General features: G+C 31.6%; 2 protein-coding genes across 3 annotated transcripts; both read right to left on the reverse strand.

The window, feature by feature from the left end:
• Positions 1-1,901: 1,901 nt before the first annotated feature.
• LOC147478074 (Heavy metal transport/detoxification superfamily protein) lies at positions 1,902-2,988 on the reverse strand. Of its 2 annotated transcripts, XM_086583189.1 has the most exons (3): positions 2,851-2,988; positions 2,480-2,555; positions 1,902-2,370 (listed from the first exon to the last, which is right to left on the reverse strand). In XM_086583189.1, exons 1-3 carry the CDS (start codon positions 2,854-2,856, stop codon positions 2,009-2,011), a joined length of 444 nt encoding a protein of 147 aa, XP_086439315.1. In that variant the 5' UTR covers positions 2,857-2,988; the 3' UTR covers positions 1,902-2,008. The 2 variants fall into 2 exon arrangements, with proteins under 2 accessions (XP_086439315.1, XP_086439314.1); XM_086583188.1 differs by lacking the exon at positions 2,851-2,988 and having other exon boundaries at positions 2,480-2,564.
• A 3,076-nt stretch (positions 2,989-6,064) lies between these two features.
• On the reverse strand, positions 6,065-12,886 carry EBS3 (Alg9-like mannosyltransferase family). Its single transcript, XM_086583768.1, has 10 exons — positions 12,494-12,886; positions 11,183-11,270; positions 10,894-11,053; positions 10,176-10,393; positions 9,557-9,852; positions 7,323-7,437; positions 7,102-7,240; positions 6,806-7,002; positions 6,629-6,718; positions 6,065-6,540 (listed from the first exon to the last, which is right to left on the reverse strand). Exons 1-10 carry the CDS (start codon positions 12,772-12,774, stop codon positions 6,415-6,417), a joined length of 1,710 nt encoding a protein of 569 aa, XP_086439894.1. The 5' UTR covers positions 12,775-12,886; the 3' UTR covers positions 6,065-6,414.
• Between the last annotated feature and the right edge of the window lie 8,516 nt (positions 12,887-21,402).

Genomic DNA, 21,402 nt, shown 5'->3' on the forward strand with positions numbered 1-21,402 from the left:
ATTTGCGACCAGTTTCTTCATTCGCATTCTTCAAATATGAAAAATATGTTACCACCACCTAGAGATGCTCTTAGTTCCTCAAGAGATTTCAGAAAGTTATGGACAGTAACCAGTGGTGGAGCCAGGAATATAAGTGAGGGTGAGCCACCCAAAAACCAAGCATAAAAATAAATAAATAAAAAAAATTAAAAAAAAAAAAAAAAAAATACACTATTTTTTTTTTAAACTAAAAATTCAAACCGGATCACAAAACAAATATATCTTGAACATAAAAAAAATCATATAAAATGATTGTAATAAATGTATTATAAAAAAATAAGAAAAGAAAAAAGAATTCAATCTAAACAAATATTTCTTCATAGTTGTCTTTGGCGGCCTTCTTTTTTATCATCCGTCTTTATCTTTTGGAAGCGTTGCAAAATCAACTCGGTATCAATGCTATCAAAAACTTATTTTTCAATGTATGGCCGGTATTAAACAACTATTCAACCATTCATCCGCCATCCGATTGCGTAGACGATTTTTTATGATATTCATAACAAAAAATGCCCTCTCTACGGTAGTAGTAGCAACCATAGTTCGAAATTTCGGAATTCTTAGAATTCCGACAAATCCAAAATCTGAAATTCATTAAATTTCGACCCCTATCACATTCGAAAATTTCGCCCTCTTTATTCCATTTTTGAAAACCGAAATTCCGAAGTTTCGTTCTGAATCACGAACTATGGTAGCAACAAGTAAAATTAACGCCAACTTAATCAACAAATACACAAGTGGGTACACGATGTCTTTCTTTGTCTCAACCATTTTTTTGGCTAGACCGCTAATTCCATTTACTTTACTAAACTTAGTATCGGAACGCACATCAAATTACTTCACCGAGTCATGATAATTAGGATGATAATCCGAAATCTTGTTCCTCAATCCAGGGTCTCCCAGAAGACTAAACAAGTCAAGTTTTTACGATTTTTCATGTTGAACCCGCTTTGACGTAGGTTGTTCAACACCACCATCCTCAGTTTCTTGGTGACTTCGCTTTGAAGAGGATTATACTTCAACACTAACAACATGATCTGTGTTACTAGTTGGTTGAGCGGGCAACGATGTTTTTTTTTATCAAATACTTTAGCATAGCTATTTAAACAATTAAAATAAATCACCAATCAATTTAATTGAAATTGTACGAATTAAAATAAACCACCAATGATGTGCACAAAATAAAAAATAATAATTACAAACATATAAAAATCTAAATAATATGGTTTAGGAATCAGCACAAAAAGAAGACAAAAATTAAATAATATATAAGGATTACCTAGTTACCTCAACAAAACCAATAGGTATAAAGGTGCTTGTTTGGGTAGAAGAGTAGAAGACTTAAATTTTAATATAGAATAATAGAGAATGGAGGAGAGGAGAAATAAATTACTTAGGGGTTTTTTTTTTTTTTTTTTTTTTTTTTTATTATTTTGTTTTATGAATATAAGAGGGTTTTTTTTATTTGGGTTTATATATGGGTGGGTTTTTTTATGGGTGGAGTGATTGTTGGGTTTCTATTTTCTTATTTTTGCCTTTTTTATACTGTTCACCCACATCATTTTTTTTTTTTTTTGCTTCTTCACTTGCGCACTTTTCAAACTAATTGATAACTACTTTTTTTTTTGTTGAGTTGAAGGTACGCCAGAGTGCCCTCTTGCTCCGCCACTGACAGTAACATTATGACAGCTAATTCTAATGAATTTGTTTTTAGAAGGATAAAATTGACTAGCTCGCTTGTTGCACATTTGTTCGTTATCTATAAAAATGAACAGATATGCCTACGGCTTTAGATTATGTTACTGCAAAAAAAAAAAAAACTACTGGCCGAACGATGCTATAAATGACGGAATTAAGAAAACCCATCAATAAACTACGCTCATACATAGAAACACATATATTTCAGGGAAAATTTACATTAAAAGGCACACATTTAATTTATAGATTGAGATAAGCACCTAATGCTTCATCATTACATTATTGAACAAGCATGGGGATTATCATCACTAAACATGGCTCCAGCACCATCGTTTATGATAGTTGAATAAGCTGGTGGTCGATTGTAATAACCATGAGCATTCCCATCATATCCATGTTTGTAATAGTTGTAAGAAGAATAAGGTTGAGAGTAGCTGCCGAAGTTAGCATATGGTTGGCTTCGTTGATGTTGATGATAATAGTGTTCGGTATAAGCATTCTCTGGCGTGTATGGAAACGGCCATAGCTCTGCCCTTCTTCCTGTCTTCCTTACAACCTTAAGAACCTTCTTCTGCTCTGCCCATCCAATCACGGTTACCTTTTGCATGTTCATGTCTATTTCAATATTATCTATACCTGACATAAGAAATCAAAAGGCTCAGTTAGAACTATGTTAGAAGTTAGTTTTTGAATGTAATAGAACCATGCATGCATGTTCATGAATGTAAGTATAGCAATATTGTACCATCAAGCTTGAGAATAGCCTTCTTTATCTTGCTTTCACAACCAGGACAGCACATGTGAACTCTCATCTCTGTAATCTGAAGCATCAATCAAAAGCAATATATTCAATATAATATATATGTATCATAATTCATATTCAATATAAGAATGAATTGAAGTTTACGGTTCTTTTAGAGCGTACATAAGCAATTCGTCAAAAAAAAATTACTTTATTTTTTTTTTCTTCAAAAGAATTATCGAGAAAGCCTACACGCTAATTATTTGTTAGGGTGCATTATAATGCAATACAGTTTTATTATTAGTTTTATTATCTACACAAAAAACATTTATGTAACAAGCCACAATAAATTTATGAACAGAAAAGAGACTCACACTCATGTTTGTTGCGTGCGTGTACTGTATAGAAAACTATATTAGGATCGGATATCTGAATCTTTTTAACAGAAGCTTGTGAAATGAATATGAGAATTGAACAAGCTCTCTGTCTCTCTTTATATATACAACGGTATCTTAAAACACTCTTCACACTCATTTAATTGCTTAGCTTAGTGAGATAGATAAGAGAGAATAATACTATATTCTGTGATGCCCACACCGACTTTAAGTTGATTTGAACTTTCTTGTTGGAGACAAACCGTGTAAAAGAAAATGAAAGGAAGGCGCCTATGGTGGATCCAGGCCACCAACGGTAACCTTTCTCTAAAAGCAATAGCAAGCTAGACAACTAATAGCGTGCTATAAAAAATGTGAACTTTTTTCTTGGTTGCCCAATAGGAATTTGACGAGTGTGTAATTGAAAAATGAAACGATACCCACATTAACAGTTGAATTAACATGAACTTGGAGTAAGAATTGAAATGGACAATATATCACGGATGGTTCTTGATAATTAGTTGGAATCAACTGTTTGTGGTTTGAATGTTTGACAATGAGTTGTACGTGATCTGCTTGCTAGTTGTTAAAGCATAAAGAGCATAAATCATGGTTTTTCCCTCGTTTATGCCATATATGGTCACAGTTTTTTGGACCATTCGACCAAACTATTATTTAATCTGTTTTCCTCCCCCAACATTTGGTCTGACTTCTCTCATTTTTTTAAAATTTTTCTTGGCATTTTCATGTTATTCCAATTTCTAACCTTGAATTGTGTTTGATTTTAATTCTTAGAATATATAGCATTCAATTTTGATACCAATTAAGGTAACCATTACGATATTGTCTTTCTTTTTCCTAGAAAACTAACAAGGAGTAAATTATGCTCGGAATTTCGGACTAGCTAAACTGCTAAATAATGTTCTAATATAATTATGTGCACAGGACTAGCTGAATTAATGTGCTGAATGTCTTCCTATTATCATGATCCATGGAGAAGTAGAAAGGAGCTTAGGGAGGGAGAAGTGGGCAATGAGTTTATGAGTCAAGTGATGGCGACCCCATTACGATCATGCCTTGTCTAATGCATTGGCTTCCAGTTCCGATCCCCACCTGCTTTGTAATTTCTATGCAACTTGTTTTGAAAACTAATTGTTAATTTAAAAAGCTTCAAAGTTATATATCATTCTAGTACCGGCGAAGCTTGAAGAATATAATACGATGCTTAAGAACATAATGGTTTAGGTGCATTATGGACACATCCATTATGAACAATGGACCCTAGGCCCTAGCTCATACTGTTCATATAGTCACCAGTTCAATAAATGCTTTAGATCATTATAAAGGTGGGCTATCGAAAAATTATTCAATAAGTTGAGATGATAAGGTTGTTCTTTTTCAGAATAAGTTGAGATGATAAGGTTGTTCTTTTTCAGAATTAGTTTTGATAAGTTGTAGGTAGATGCGTTATCTGGTAGTAAAGGTTTAGCCATAGGAAAGTTATGGTGTAACATCGCAATGTAACTGCCATGTCGAATTGTTTTGACTTTTAGAGAGAGAGAGTGATTAGTTCTTTTCCTAACTACGGAACTTATAATAAATCTAAACAAAATAGTTTTGACTTTGGAAAGCGATTGGTGGTCTTTTAACTTCTTTTTTTTCGATAATCAGCAGTCTTTTAACTCAAGGAACGAAAGCCTGAATGCCTGATACTTCATATGACATACCATTTATTTTATTGTATTTATTTGTTGACTCTCACGATATTACCTCGGAAATTTCGTAACGTTGTGTTTCTAAACTTTCTATTTAAACATAATTTGCCATGTCAGTCAACTTAATTATTATAGAAATGGCACACTCCATTGTTATACGTTTCATGTATTTTCTTTTGGAATAGTTCAAGACTACAAAGGTGGTTTATCGGAAAAAAAAAAAAAAAATTACACAGATTGTAACCTAGTAGGAGGTTGTTGTCAGAGAGATCTGATATGAGATAACTTGTATATAGTCATCTAAATTTTTTTTGGTAATTAAATTTGATTCGTATTAATTTGTAAAGGAAGTTTTTCTACATGTTAATAGAGTAGCTAGCTGCCTAGCTCCAACCCCTCCAACAATGTACCTTGCCTTCTTTGTTTGAACCTTTCTACCCATAGAAAAAGAAAACATGGTTTTCAAACTGATGTAAATACCTGACCCTCAGAATCATTATAGTCTATAATCTTCAAGTACCCGACATGGCATGAAAAAAGAGTTAATCCCGTGTTAGTTTAAAGCATTAGGGTAATAATGTACGTTCAAACATTCTCATTGTACAGACGAGTGATACCACTATGATAGCCCGCCAGAAGTTTGGATCACATTATTGTTGATAGATTTATATTTCCGTATTTCATTAAGTTCTTTGTTCAAATTAAGATTTTCAGCTTACATAGTTACCACTCACATGCAAACGGATTTATCATTTTATGGTACAAGCCAGTCTACTGGCCCTAAAGATGATTAAGTTGGGTAATATTGGTGCTCACTGCTCAGCGCATGGGCTCCTAAGTCACAACATGTATATCCTTTTCTGATTCCAACTGATATTTTCTAAGGTCAAAATTAGAGATGCTGATTGTGGCTGCATTTACGGGAATGTTCAGGTTGCGAAAACTTTTTGACAAAAATCAGAATAAACCAGTAACGATACTATATCCTTAAATCAAACAGAGAAATGGGACCTTTGTTTTGTCTTCAAAGGAGAACAGTCAATGAGAAGATCAATAGGAATATAACGACTTAATATGGATATCACTTACTTTGTGCATGCACCGATATAGTCTCAAGTATGAAAGTAGAGACATCGGATTGAGATTCCTAATGCTTTATTAAACGTTGGGATACTGGAGAAGTTGATCTCAACTGGGCGGGGACCTCAAATGGATGATTCGAACGCAAACCACTTGGACTGGGAAATGTTGTCCTTGGGGATCTTACTAATTTGGTAATTCTATTGTTAACCCTTTACGGCTTTACCTGGTAATTCTGTACGTGCAGGTATTGATCCCAATATCTTGGGTACCCCCAGGCCTAACCAGAGGACCATGGATCATCTCTGTCGAGTTATTACCTTAATCATGGATGCCAAAAAGAAGAAACAAAACAATACGAGACTAGTTTGGTTCAGGAAATCAGGACTCCATCGAAAATAAGATGGTGAATGAGAAAATTGAGGAACAAACATTTTCCCAAATTCAATATTAAACAATTTCTTTACAACGTACTTCTTATGGTAGTTTGTAGTGTAGTACAGTGTAGCAATCACATTTTCCGCTAGAGATCAAAATACGGCTTCTAGATTAGTTGTTAACAATCAGCCAACTCAAATTAGGAAGAATAGTTTTCAGACAACTGACCAAAATTTGTAATGGAGTCAGTCCAATGTAGCTTGTTATACAGACCCACAACAGTAAATTTCTTACAGCCAGAATGAAACTGGTCCTAGCCATGCCAACTCTAGTACCTCGCCATCTTTCTTTTCCTGGGAGGATTTAGTTCGTCTCCTGTCAATTTGGTTTTCTACTTTCTCTTTAGCAGTTTGTACAAAGCAAAGACATTCTTCTCCTGCCATAAATATGGCACAAAGAAAGAACGATAGAAAGGAGGCGAGAGTTCCCTGTCCAGGAATGGAAATGCAGCAACTTCCTGAAATTGACACAAGCCGGATATTCAGAATTTCAGTATGATCAAAAGAGCATATATATGAGCAAATAGAGGCAATATAGGATATCACCTCCCATGTTGACAAATCACTTCCACGATAAGGATAAGACCGTTGAAGTTGCAACTCAACAAGGAAAGTACAGTTCTCAAAATCCCTAAGCTGTTGATAAAGTTTAATAAGGATAGATGATATGTTACCTTGAGCACAATACTATGAGAAATTGAATTGGTTGAGATAAGTGTTTACATATTGCTCATCAGAAGCTATGTTCTTATTGTTAAAATAAGGTGGTGCTGCAGCAGACCCACCCAAGGTAGCATTGAAAGGCAAAGGAAGGAGCCCCCTGAACCCATCATCTAGCCATCGAACTTCACCCACATACTCTGGAACGAAAAAAGATGATGGAAAACGATGCCACTCACTTCCAACACATACCACGGAACCTGCAAAACATATATTTGGTCGGAAACAGTTAATATTGGTACTACCAAATTTTATCTGGTAGTAAAAGCTTTAACTTTCATAGCTAACAGGGTACTAACCAACTCCAACATCTTCATGGTGCTCTAAATGCTTGTAAGCCTCCAAAGGTGCAGAGTAACCATGGATCAATGAGAAAGTCCGGCAATGGGAGGCACCTAGTATGAGGGCAAGAACAACAGGTCTGAGGACCTTAGCAGCCTGTTTCCACAAAAGAGTGAAACAATAAGCAACTATATATTGGGTTCAAAAGAAATATCTTAAAAATCTAGGAAAACCTCACCGTCATAGTCAGGGATGTCAAATTTGGAGCATACTTATCCCGGAAAAAATCAGGAAAAGACTCAATGACAGCTGCAGCAGCCACACAAATGAGCGGGTATACGGGATAGAGAAACCTGTAATATGAATGAATGCAAAAATAGTAAACCATAAATCATTTTTGTTTCTCACATCTTGCCTATCAAATGTCACAGGCACAATTCAAGGATCACTTAAACATTGCAATCATCGGATGCAGGCTGCACCACCCACATGGTTTTTCTTGTAAGTACTTCATGCATTTTAATATATATATATATATAGGGAGAGATAGAGCCACATTCTTATGCACACATTATAGCCACATTGTAAATGTATCCAAACAAAATCATGGACTTAAAAGTTGAATTAAGGGCTAATTTTTTGTAGATATGATCTCCCCACTATGGAGAACATGCTCACAAAAATTCAGCTCATTCAAAGAAGTGAAAAAGTTTAAAATGAACACTAATTTTTTACATGGTTAGACATATCCAAATATTATGATTTTTGTGAAAAATATCTTCATTTTTTGTGAAATCAACTTCTACAAAAACCTAGGCATTAATTCATTTGTATGCATTAAAATTTGTACTAAAATGTGGCTATAATATATATATATATATATATATATATATATATATATATATATATAGCCCGACTCTTAAAAAGACCTTAAATAAGGACTAAATCTAAAACAACCACAATATCACCTACAAAATGATTTAAAACCTAATCTTTTGTACATATGATCTACTAACCATAAAGAATATCTCTACAAAAATTCAACTCGTTTGACAATTTTTAACATTGGCAAAAGATGATTGCAAAAACTAGACATTTCTTGACCGTTAGATATTTTTTTAAAATGGACAACAATTTTTATCTAAGTTAGAGGATATCAAACGAGTTGAATTTTTGTAGAGATGTTCTTTATGGTTAGTAAATCATATGCACAAAAGATTAACTTTTAAATCATTTTGTAGGTGAAGTTGTGGTTGTTTTAGATTTAGTCCTCTTATTTAAGGTACTTTTAGGAGCCGGAAATATATATATATATATATATATATATATATATATATATATATATATATATATATATATAAAAGTACCTTAAATAATATATATATATATATATATATATATATATATATATATATATATATATCTGGGGTTGGAGAAATGACATACGGAATTGACATACACAATCCAAAAGTGAACTTGCACATTGCTCTAAAGGCTGATTTTTTTTGTAGATATTATCTCTCTACCATGGATATTATCTCCACAAAAAATCAGTTCAATCGGATGTGTCTAATCTTGTCAAAAGAGTGTTAAAATTCTGGACCCTCGGATAAATTTCTAATTTGAACTCAATTTTTGGTAGGATTAGACATATTCAAAGGAGCTGATTTTGTGTGGAGATGATCTCCATGTTGTGGAGATCACATTCCTATAAAATCAGCTTTTAGTTCATTATGTAGGTAAGTAGGATTGTGTATGTCAATCTCGTATGTCATTTCTGTATGTTGACGTTGCAGCCACACACACACACAGTCCTTCTCTAAAAAATAGCTACTTAAGTTAACTTTAAAATAAGTACGTACGTAAAACTTTACCTACAAAATGAATTCAAATCTAATTTTTTGTGGTTATGAAGCACTCACCATAATGATTATCTTTCCAAAATTTCAGCTCATTTGAAAATCTCTAACATAAATAAAAATTGTTGACATCTTTAAAAAGAAATCTAACGGTCTAGAAATGTTGAGTTTTTGTAATCGTTTTTTAGCAATGTTAGAGGTTTTCAAATGAGCTGAAATTTTGTACAGATGATCTTAATATTGAGTATATCATATCCACAAAAAAATAGGTTTGAATTCATTTTGTAGGTGAAGTTTTACTTACATACTTATTTTAAAATTAACTTAAATAGCTACTTTTTAGAAAAAGATTGTATATATATATAAGTCTGACTAGGTTTACAATGAACATAACAACTGGATATGATGAAAGTAGTGAAAGACGAATCTTCCAAAGATAACTTCTTGGTTGGAAATAAATAAATCAATTTTCCTCTTTTGAAGAATAAGCACAAAATATATAAATACAAATAACAGAGAGACCAACTTTAATCTAGCCACATATCTCAAAGAAAGAAATGAGATAGATGTTTGTAGTGAAACAATAGAGTAAAATGTTGTGTAATTTCCTAACCTTTCTTCTTTGTGAGGCTGCAACGACATAAATGCGATCCATATATAAATAGGTGAGACTACAACTACAAGATCTGGAGAATACTTCTTCCTTGTGATAGGAAGAATTCCAAGGAACAACAGTGCAAGAATGAAACAACCATTGAAGTTGTTAAATCCGTTCCTCAGATAATATAGCGGTCCTTCAGTCCCATACAAATGGCTCTCACCACCTCCAATTACATTATACACCAAAAGATTTAGAATTGATGATGTCCATCGCCGGTAGTAGAAGTAATCAGTTAGTACTGAAAGTGCCTGAAAAAAGTAGGTATTTTTAGAATATAGGAAGAATCACATTCACTTTTATGCTTTCCCATATAAGCTATGTAACCTCGACACACCATACAGTATACACGGATACCGATACAAACACAAACATACTGATGGTTATACACCTCAATCTTTGGTACTTCTCCATGTCCCATACCAATTCACATACCCGCGTCAAAGGCACTTACCAATTAAGTTGGAAAAACTACTGGAGCCATGTTTATGACTTTATGCTCAGCACATTAACATGAGAACACAGTAATAAAAAGAAGTATTTACAAACATGCTCATGAAACTCTTCAACTTACAAGAACAACTACAGAAGTAGCAGCAGCTAACAGGAACACTTTCTTGAAACTTCTCTTCAAACAATAGAATGTAACCGGAAGAACAGCCAGAACTGAAAATGGCCAGCCAAGGATGACACCTGCAGCTGCCACTGAAGCAGCCATAGCAGGTTTCTCAAGAAGAAACAATCCTGATGATAAGGTAACCGCATACATAGAGAACGAACTTGGCAAGAGACCTAGTCAACAAACAACAAATGACTGTCAGATAAAAGTTTTAAAACACGGACGCACCTCTTGGAGGTTTTTAAAATTTTGTATCATAAAACAGAGAAAAGAGATACAAAAGCAGCATTTGGGAGGTTTTTAAAATTTTCTTCCTGTTTTATATATGTTACGGGAGTCAATAGTAGAACAAAGAAAAGCAGGACAAAAGACCTACGCGCAACGCAAAACAGCAAGGCAATTATCCCTTGTAGACACCAATACTTTGCCTCTAGAGGAGTGTTGGTGCTTCATAGGTGAAATTCTTCTTTTCCTAAAAGAAAGGGGACTTATATCTCAGGCTGCCAGGCTGGAGATCCTTCTTTGGTGAGTGGAACGGACAAACTTAGATGCAGACTCACAGAGACATCCAACTGAGTCAATCCCTATGACATTGACTCGGAACACTATAATTTCAAAACAAGATCAATGTACAAGATGCTGAAGAAGAAAGGAACAACAATGGTCTACTTACTTGTGCTAGCGAAGAAACAACCACTACTTAAGCATAGCATTGCTAGTGTATACGAAGCAAGCCTTTTACCATACTTCCGGGAAAGGGCTACCACTAAAACTGTTTCAGTGGCGGCTGAAATGAGACCAAGAAAAAGTCTGACTGCATAAAATACCATAACCTGGCATGTATAGAAAACAAAGGTTGGAGAAATGCAAAAGAATGCACTGCTTAAATAACAAAAACAGACCTTAGAGAACAAAAAGCGCACAAAAAGTAAATGTTTTTCTAGAGGAACAGAAAGTCTCACTTTTTCGCCACTAAACCACCAGGAAGCTGGCCGAGCCACTAACTCATGAAAAAGAATGTAGAGATATGACCGAAGAGCAAATTGGGAGCTGCAGGGTTGATAGAATTACAATGGTACTTTAGTGCATATTCGCATAATCTAACAGACCACATTGCTAATTAAGAGTAAATAGCAAAACTTTCCATTAAGCCATTAGGTGAGTGTATCATGGTAATATAACATAGCATTAAAAAAGTTCAGAGAAATATTTTTTTGCTAGACTTAGACAATTACAAACAACAAGTGGGTATTCTCTTATCTTCATCTAATTATCGAGATAAGTAGATAATCCTGTTCCCCAAACTGGATAGATTACTCATAGATTTGAATTGATAAGAGTTATTCCAAAACCCTCCCAACAAGGTCTAACAAATCCCAAATCTGCTTGCAATTTTATTATCTGATGAATGCAGTTACAAGTTCCAATCACAAAAATAAAGCTCGGGTGTGAGGTCTAACCCCAATACCCTTTGTGTTGCAATGCATCCCAGACTTCACCATGACACTAAATCAGATATAATAAACTCTCAGTAACTCTCTTGAGTCTTTAACGCAACTTTTAAGCTTGTACGGTCTATATCCTCTATTTGTATTTAGGAGATACATATACTGTACTATCCTCATAATTGAAAATCTCACAATATTTTAATTGTAATAACTCATTCTACTATGCATGTTTTGTACCTATGAGCACATTGAACACAACAATACACAGCAGTCACTACAGATCTCTTTCCCATTACTTCATGAAACTGAAACACATACACACACAAACACACACATGCATTTTTAGTGAGATCGGCTTCTATCCCTTTTTTTTTCCACTAAAATAAACAAAGCATCAATCATTAAGGCATATGGTGAACTCTGAGGCCCACCAATTAACCTATCCAGTCTTCAGATAGACAAATGTCCTCAAATGGAAGAAGATCACTCATACCAGTCAGTGTTCCTAAACAATAAATTCAAAGGCGACCACGAGTGAGTCTACAATTTCAAATCTCACCAGTCCACCTTAAATCCCCAATTCATGCATACTTTCTAATTCACAGACATTGATCACTCCATTAAATATCATTCTAGTTGCACTACATATCAAACCATACAACACTCAGACAAGTATATAAAGATTGCTCATTTACAACATCGACAAAGGCAATACACAGAACATTACACAGACAAATACCCTTGGCTCAAAAATTCATGAATTCAAATATAAACTCCATCACCCAATTTCTACATTAAATGAAAATAAATAGAAAAAAAAATTACCTATACTCCCAAGTTTGGAACCCAGATTTAAACAACACATAATGAAGAGGCTCCCAATAATTGAAAACTTCATCACAATCACTTATAATATTAGAAGTAGCACTCCAGTATCTCAACACACCCAAACAGACAAACACAGCAAAACAGCTCAATTTCTTCTTATTCCCATTTTCTTCTTCTGACTTTCCAGGTTTATCTAGTTTCGAATATGACTCTAAAGTAGGTGTGGGTGTTTTTGGATCATTATTGGGATGACGTCGTTGTGTATTTTGAAGAGACATTGAGAAATTTTCAAAAGTGTTTGATGAAATGTTTGAGAGAGAAATGAAATGTTGTTTTTGAGGTTTGGTCTCTTTTTTTTTTGGTGCGTGGCTTTTTTGAATAGAAGTGATTTAAAGAATGATTGAGTGCTTTATATTCTTTTGTTTGATTCCGATAAGCAGACTTGGGCCTTGTTAATTGGGCTGTGGCCCAGCCCAATTTGCTGGGCGAAAATGTTCGCTATGTGGTTTGATCGTGGAAGCCGAAGAACTGAAGAGAAGAAACCAATTAAACAATCTAGACCTCGTAAAGCAGAAAATTTGAGAGAAAAAAAAAAATTATGGTATTTTAGTGTTCAGCTAAGGAAAAAAAAAAATGTGTTTGTACTTTGTAATGAAGCTGACAGAGAGATTAGTGGGTTTTGGATTTCGGGCCAAGGAATCAAGTATGCGAACCATGGTGTTTTTTCCAAGTCTTTATTATCACTTCCCATATTATGATTTTTTGAATTTTAGTTCTAATCTAAAAAATAATATAAAAATATTATGAGGGATTAAATATAATTTCAGTGACGTAAAGGAGGTTTTCTAAATTATTTTAAATAATAAGAAGTTAATTCTAATTTCAGTAAAGTGATGGAATTTTGTATAAATTGTGTAAAAAAAAGATAGCTTTTTAAAATAATTAAGGGAGGTGGCTCTAAAATCGTTGAGATGTGTGCTTCCTAAACACCCGGCTATCTATCTACTATCTACTATTTATATACTAAAGTAGAGATTTCTCATGAAAAATTTTCTCTCCTATGTGGCCCTCTAATATGAGAGTTAGTTTTTCTCTCACCTATGTGGCATTATAATATGAAATATAATATTTTTTAATAGCCTACAATCTCATCCATGTACATGGAATCTCTTTGGAATTTTCTCTCTCCTATGTGACACTCTAATATGAGAGTTAGCATTTTCTCTATCCTATGTGGTAATGTAATATAAAAGATAGTATTTTTTAATAGCCTACAATCTCACGTATATAGAAACTATTTGAAGAGTTTCAATGTATTTATAATTATTATATTTTGAGAGTTTAAGTGTATTTCCAATTCTTATATATTTGATCAAATAAAAAAAAATGCTAAAAAATAGATGATTTGTATAAGGTAATTTCTTATTATGAATCAAACACTTTTAGTGTTCTAATTCTTATTTATTTGATCAAATAAAAAAAATTGCTAAAAAATTGGTGATTGTAGAAACTAATTTCCTATTATAAATCATACAATTTTAGTGTCTATAATAAAGCACCAACTTATTTCGAATATATCCTTAACACGGCCTCAAAACATAGTTAAAAACAATTATATAAAAAATAACATCACAAAATATATAATAGAAAATGAAAAAAAAAATAACGGCAAAGCAATAATGACAAATATTTTAAAATATGTATAATACCGAATGAAATTAACATCAAAAAATAATTAATGGGGAACTAAAAATTGGATGCAAATGTACCAAACTAACCTCAAATAATATTTAACGGAAAATCGGAAACATAATGCAAATGCAAGCATTAAATTAATCTTAAAAAGTAATTAATAGAAAATTGAAATATGGATACAACTGCATTAAACTAACCTTAAAGAATAATTAACGGAAAATCAAAACTTGGATGCAAATACATCAAACTAACATTAAAAAAATAATTGTCAGAAAATCGAAAACTGGATGCAAATGCATTGAGCTAACCCTCAAAGATTAAATTAACGGAAAATCGAAAACTGGATGCAACTGCATTGAACTAACCTCAAAGAAAGATTAATTATAAATTGGAAACATAATACAAATGCGTAGAACTAATCTTAGAAAATAATTAACGGAAAATCGGAAACCGGATGCACCTGCACTGAACTAATCTCAAAAAATACACAGGATACCTCAAGAAGTAATTAACGAGAAATCGGAAACTGGTTGCAAATTCATTGAATTAACCTCAAACAATAATTTGCATTTCTTGAATTTGGATTAATACAATAATTAACTCGATGCAAATGCATTGAACTGACCTCTAAGAACAATTCATAGAAAATTGGAAATTGGATACAAATATATATATTGAACTAACCAAAAGAATAATTAACGATAAATCATAAATTTGATGCAACTGCATTGAACTAATCTCAAAAAACAAATAACGGGAATTGAAAATTAGATGCAACTGCATTGAATTAACATCAAAATATAAATAATGGAAAATCAGAAACTGAATGCAAATACATTGAACTAACCTCAAAACATAGTTGAGTTATATATTGTGGGAATGTCTCGATAAGTATAGTTTTGCATTTAAAATGGTGTTTATCTTATCTTTTTCCAAATGATTGAGATCTCTTTGCTATTCAAATAGCTTCAATATATATGAACTTCGCCTTATTAGGTAATCTCACAAAACTTCAATCAAACTTATATTATTAAACAACAAAATAAAATTGAAGAGTTTTATCAAAGGTGAGTTCTTTTTTTTTAATAGAGAGTAAGGTTTTCACGTTATAAGAAATTTGGTTGAGTGATCAATATAATTAATATAAATATATAATAGTTATGCATATTTGTAAATATTTTTTAGAATAATTAATATAACAACACCTGTTCGTAGATAATCTTTGAATATTCTACATAGTGAGCCATGCATAATTTAAAGAATAATTGACAGAAAATGGGGAACTGGATAATCTTCGATAATCCCACATAGTAAATTAAGCATAATTTAATTTTTATGCCATGTTTGCAAGGTCACTACAGATGGATTAGTATAAGTTGGTATTACACACCACATTAGATAATTATAAGGAAATCGGAAACTGGATTTAAATACATAACTGAGCTCAAAGAGTAATTAACGGGAAATTGGAAACTTTATACAAATGCAATAAACTAAACTCAAAAAGTAATTAACTAGAAATCGGAAACTGGATGCAATTGCATTAAAAACTAACGTCAAAGAATAACTAATGAGAAATTAGAAATTGGATGCAAATTCTTGAAAAATATTTAACGAAAAATAAAAAATGGTATGCAAATACATCAAACAAACCTCAAATAATAATTAATGGGAAACCGAAAATTGGATATGAATGCATTGAACTTAACTCAAAAAATAATTAACATAAAATTAAAAACCGAATGCAACTATATTAAACTAACCTCATAAAATAATTATTGGGAAATCGGAAACTAAATATAAATGCATTGAAATAACCTCAAAGAATAGTTAACGGGAAATAAAAAACCGGATATAATTGTATCGAACTAACATCAAAGCATAAATAATCAGAAACTAGATTCAGATGTATTGAACTAACCTTAAAAAATTATTAACAGGAAATCGAAAACTAGATCCAAATGCAATGAACTAATCTCAAAGACTAATTAACGAAATATTGAAAAATGGATGAAACTGTACTGAATTAACCTAAATGAATAATTAATGGAAAATTATAAATTTGATGTAACTGCATTGAACTAACCTCAAAAAATAATTAACGGGAAATCGGAAACTTGATGCAAATGCATTAATTAAACTAACATCAAAGAACAATTAACATAAAATCGGAAATTGGATGCAACTACATTGAACTAATCTCAAAGAATAATTAACGGAAAACCAAAAATTGGATGCAACTGCATTAAACTAAAATTAGAGATTAACTAACGAAAAATCAGAAATTGGATGCAAATGCATTAAAATAACCTAAAAAAATAGTTAACTAGAAATCGGAAGTCGGATGTAACTGCATCGTACTGACCTCAAAGTATAAATGTCCAATTTTTTAGCCTTCGCACATGAGTAATTATGAATAATTAGGAACCCAAAATGAAAGTGAGTTTATAAAAACAGACTCTTACATGTATGCAAACTGTATAGAAATTATAAACTATCGAACTAACATAGAAAAACAATTAACGGAAAATCAGAAACTGGATGCAAATGTATTGAACTAACCTTAAAGAGTAATTAACGGGAGATTGGAACCTGGATGCAAATGCAATGAACTAATATCAAAGACTAATTAATGAAGCATCGAAAACTTGATGCAATTGTACTGAATTAACCTTAATGAATAACTAACGGAAAATCATAAAGTAGATGCAATTGCACTGAACTAACCTCAAATAATAATTAACGGAAAATCGAAAATTTATGCAACTGCATTGAACTAACCTCAAAGAATAATTAATGAGAAATTGGAAACTGGATTCAACGTACTACATTAAACTAACCTCAAAGAATAATTAATGGAAAATCAGAAACTTGATGCAAATGCATTGAACTAATAATCCTAAAACATATTTGTATTATATATAGGGAGAATAAATATCTCAGCAAATATAGTTTTGCATTTTAAATAGTGTTTATTATAATTTTTTTATTATGATTGGGAATACCTTGCTATTCAAGTAGCTTCAATATTATCTTCGTCACATTGAGCATTCTTACAAAATTTCAATCAAACTTCTATTATTAAACCTAACAATAAAAAGAAGTCGACGAGTTTTATCAAGGTTTGGTGCTTCCTTTTTATAGAGAGTAGTGCAATAAATTTAAATGAGTAATTAATATAATTTTTTTTATCTCATAGCTATGCATAGTTGCTAATATTTTTTAGAATAATTTAACATAATGACACCCGTTCGTAGGACACGTTCATGTGATAAATCTTTTCAAGTGGGAGTAGTGTATTTTTTGAGGATATGGAAACAATCAATCTGTTTTAGTGATTTGTACACATTAGTACGTAAGCCGAACGGTGATAATTTACCGCTAAATCACTAGAAAACTATTATACAAGCTAGATCGAGTTTAAGATAATTCTATTTACAAATTATGGATTAATATCCTAAACCACAAAGTGAAGAGGCTATCTCAATTTGATCCCTTAGTTTCCAAGTACTTATGCACCATAATTGCTGGTCATTAACGTATTTCGGTTTATTTTCAATAAAAATATATTCTGATTCGAAAATTTGTATGAGACATTTTGTAAAGCCTTTTTAGCACACAAAATATTTAATAGATCCCGGGCGTATGCTCGGGTCCAAAATCTTGTCTATATACTAAAGCAGAGAGTTTTAAAGGAGGATTTTCTCTCTCCTATGTGGCACTCTAATATAAGAGTTAGCCTTTTCTCTATTCTATGTGGCAATCTAATATAAAAGATAGTATTTTCTAATATCTTACAATTCCACGTATATTGAAACTCTTTGAAGAGTTTGAGTGTATTTCTAATTCTTATATTTAGAGAGTTTAAGTGTATTTCCAATTATTATATATTTAATCAAATAAAAAAAATTGCTAAAAAATAGATGATTTGTAGAATGTAATTTCCTATTACGAATCAAACACTTTTAGTGTTCAAATTCTTATTTATTTGGTCAAATAAAAAAAATTGCTAAAAAATTGGTGATTTGTAGAAACTAATTCCCTATTATAAATCATATAATTTTAGTGTCTATAAAAAAGCACCAATTTATTTCGAATATATCCTTAACACAGTCTCAAGACATAGTTAAAAACAATTATACAAAAAATAACATCACAAAATATATAATAGAAAATGAAAAAAAAAAAATAACGAGAAAGCAATAATGACAAATATTTTAAAATATGTATAATACTGAATGAAACTAACTTCAAAAAATAATTAATGGGGAACCGAAAATTGGATGCAAATGTATTGAACTAACCTCAAATAATATTTAACGGAAAATCGAAAACTGGATGCAAATGCAAGCATTAAACTAATCTTAAAAAGTAAATAATAGAAAATCGGAATATGAATACAACTGTATTAAACTAACCTTAAAGAATAATTAACAGAAAATCAAAACTTGGATGCAAATATATCAAACTAACATCAAAAAATAATTGTCAGAAAATCGAAAACTTGATGCAAATGCATTGAGCTAACCATCAAAGATTAAAGTAACAGGAAATCGGAAACTAGATGCAACTACATTGAACTAACCTCAAAGAAAAATTAATTATAAATTGGAAACATAATGCAAATGCGTGGAACTAATCTTATAAAATAATTAATCGGAAACTAAAAATCGGATGCAACTGCACTGAACTAATCTCAAAAAATGCACTGGATGCAAAACCTCAATAAGTAATTAACGGAAAATCGGAAACTGATTGCAAATTCATTGAACTAACCTCAAACAATAATTTGCATTTCTTGAATTTGGATTAATACAATAATTAATTGGATGCAAATGCATTGAACTGACCTCGAAAAACAATTAACAGGAAATTGGAAATTGGATGCAAATGTAGTGAACTAACCGAAAAGAATAATTAACGAGAAATCAGAAATTTGATACAACTGCATTGAATTGATCTCAAAAAATAAATAACACACCACATTGGATAATTATAAGGAAATCGAAAACTGGAATCAAATACATAACTGAGCTCAAAGAATAATAACGGGAAATCGAAAATTTTATGCAAATGCAATAAACTAAACTCAAAAAGTAATTAACTAGAAATCGGAAACTGGATGCAATTACATTAAACTAACGTCAGAGAATAACTAACGGGAAATTAGAAATTGGATGGAAATCCTTGAAAAATATTTAACGGGAAATCGAAAATGGTATGCAAATACATCAAACAAACCTCAAATAATAATTAATGGGAAACCGGAAATTGGATACAAATGCATTGAACTTAACTCAAAAAATAATTAACAGAAAATTAAAAACCGAATGCAACTACATTGAACTAACCTCATAAAATAATTATTGGGAAATCAGAAACTAAATACAAATGCATTGAAATAACCTCAAAGAATAGTTAACGGGAAATAAAAAACCGGATATAATTATATCGAACTAACCTCAAAGCATAAATAATCAAAAACTAGATGCAGATGTATTAAACTAACCTTAAAAAGTTATTAACGGGAAATCAGAAACTAGATCCAAATGCAATGAACTAATCTCAAAGACTAATTAACGAAACATTGAAAAATGGATGAAATTGCACTGAACTAACCTAAATGAATAATTAACTGAAAATTATAAATTTGATGTAACTGTATTGAACTAACCTCAAAAAATAATTAACGGGAAATCAGAAACTTGATGCAAATGCATTAATTAAACTAACCTCAAAGAACAATTAACATAAAATTGGAAATTGGATGCAACTGCATTGAACTAATCTCAAAGAATAATTAATGGAAAACAAAAAATTGGATCCAACTGCATTAAACTAAAATCAGAGATTAACTAACGGAAAATCAGAAATTTGATGCAAATGCATTGAAATAACCTAAAAAAATAGTTAACTAGAAATCAAAAGTCGGATGTAACGCACTGACCTCAAAGTATATATATCCACTTTTTTAGCCTTCTCACATGAGTAATTACGAGTAATTAGGAATCCAAAATGAAAGTGAGTTTATAAAAACAGACTCTTACATGTATGCAAACTGTATAGAAATTGTAAACTATCGAACTAACCTAGAAAAACAATTAACGGGAAATCAGAAATTGGATGCAGATGTATTGAACTAACCTCAAAGAGTAATTAACGGGAGATTGGAACCTGGATGCAAATGCAATGAACTAATCTCAAAGACTAATTAACGAAGCATAAAAAATTGGATGCAATTGTACTTAATTAACCTTAATAAATAACTAAAGAAAAATCATAAAGTGGATGCAATTGCATTGAACTAACCTCAAAGAATAATTAATGAGAAATTGGAAATTGGATGCAACGTACTACATTAAACTAACCTCAAAGAATAATTAATGGAAAATTAGAAACTTGATGCAAATGCATTGAACTAATAATATTAAAACATATTTGTATTATATGTAGGGGGAATAAATGTCTCGACAAATATAGTTTTGCATTTTAAATAGTGTTTATTATAATTTTTTTCATTGTGATTGGAAATGCCTTGTTATTCAAGTAGCTTCAATATTATCTTCGCCACATTGGGCATTCTCACAAAATTTCAATCAAACTTCTATTATTAAACCTAACAATAAAAAGAAGTCGATGAGTTTTATCAAGGTTTGGTGCTTCCTTTTTATGGAGAGTGATATAAGAAATTTAAATAAGTAATTAATATAATTTTCATATCTTATAGCTATGCATAGTTGTTAATATTTTTTTAGAATAATTTAATATAATATCACCCATTCGTAGGATACGTTCATGTGATAAATCTTTTAAAGTGGGAGTAGTGTATTCTTTGAGGATATGGAAACAATCAATCTGTTTTAGTGATTTGTACACATTAGTACGTATGCCGAACGGTGATGATTTACCGCTAAATTACCATAAATCTAATAAAATTATTATACAAGCTAGATTGAGTTTAAGATAATTCTATTTGAAAATTACGGATTAATATCCTAAACCACAAAGTGAAGAGGCTATCTCAATTTGATCCCTTAGTTTCCAAGTATTTATGCACCATAATCGCTAGTCATTAACGTATTTCGATTTATTTTCAATAAAAATATATTCTGATTCGAAAATTTGTGTAATACATTTTGTAAAATATTTAATAGATCCCGGGCGTATGCCCGTGTCCAAAATCTAGTCTATCAACTAAACGAGTGACTTTC

The sequence above is a fragment of the Coptis chinensis genome, chromosome 9, assembly GCF_015680905.1.
Source record: "Coptis chinensis isolate HL-2020 chromosome 9, ASM1568090v1, whole genome shotgun sequence".
NCBI classification, from domain to species: domain Eukaryota; kingdom Viridiplantae; phylum Streptophyta; class Magnoliopsida; order Ranunculales; family Ranunculaceae; genus Coptis; species Coptis chinensis.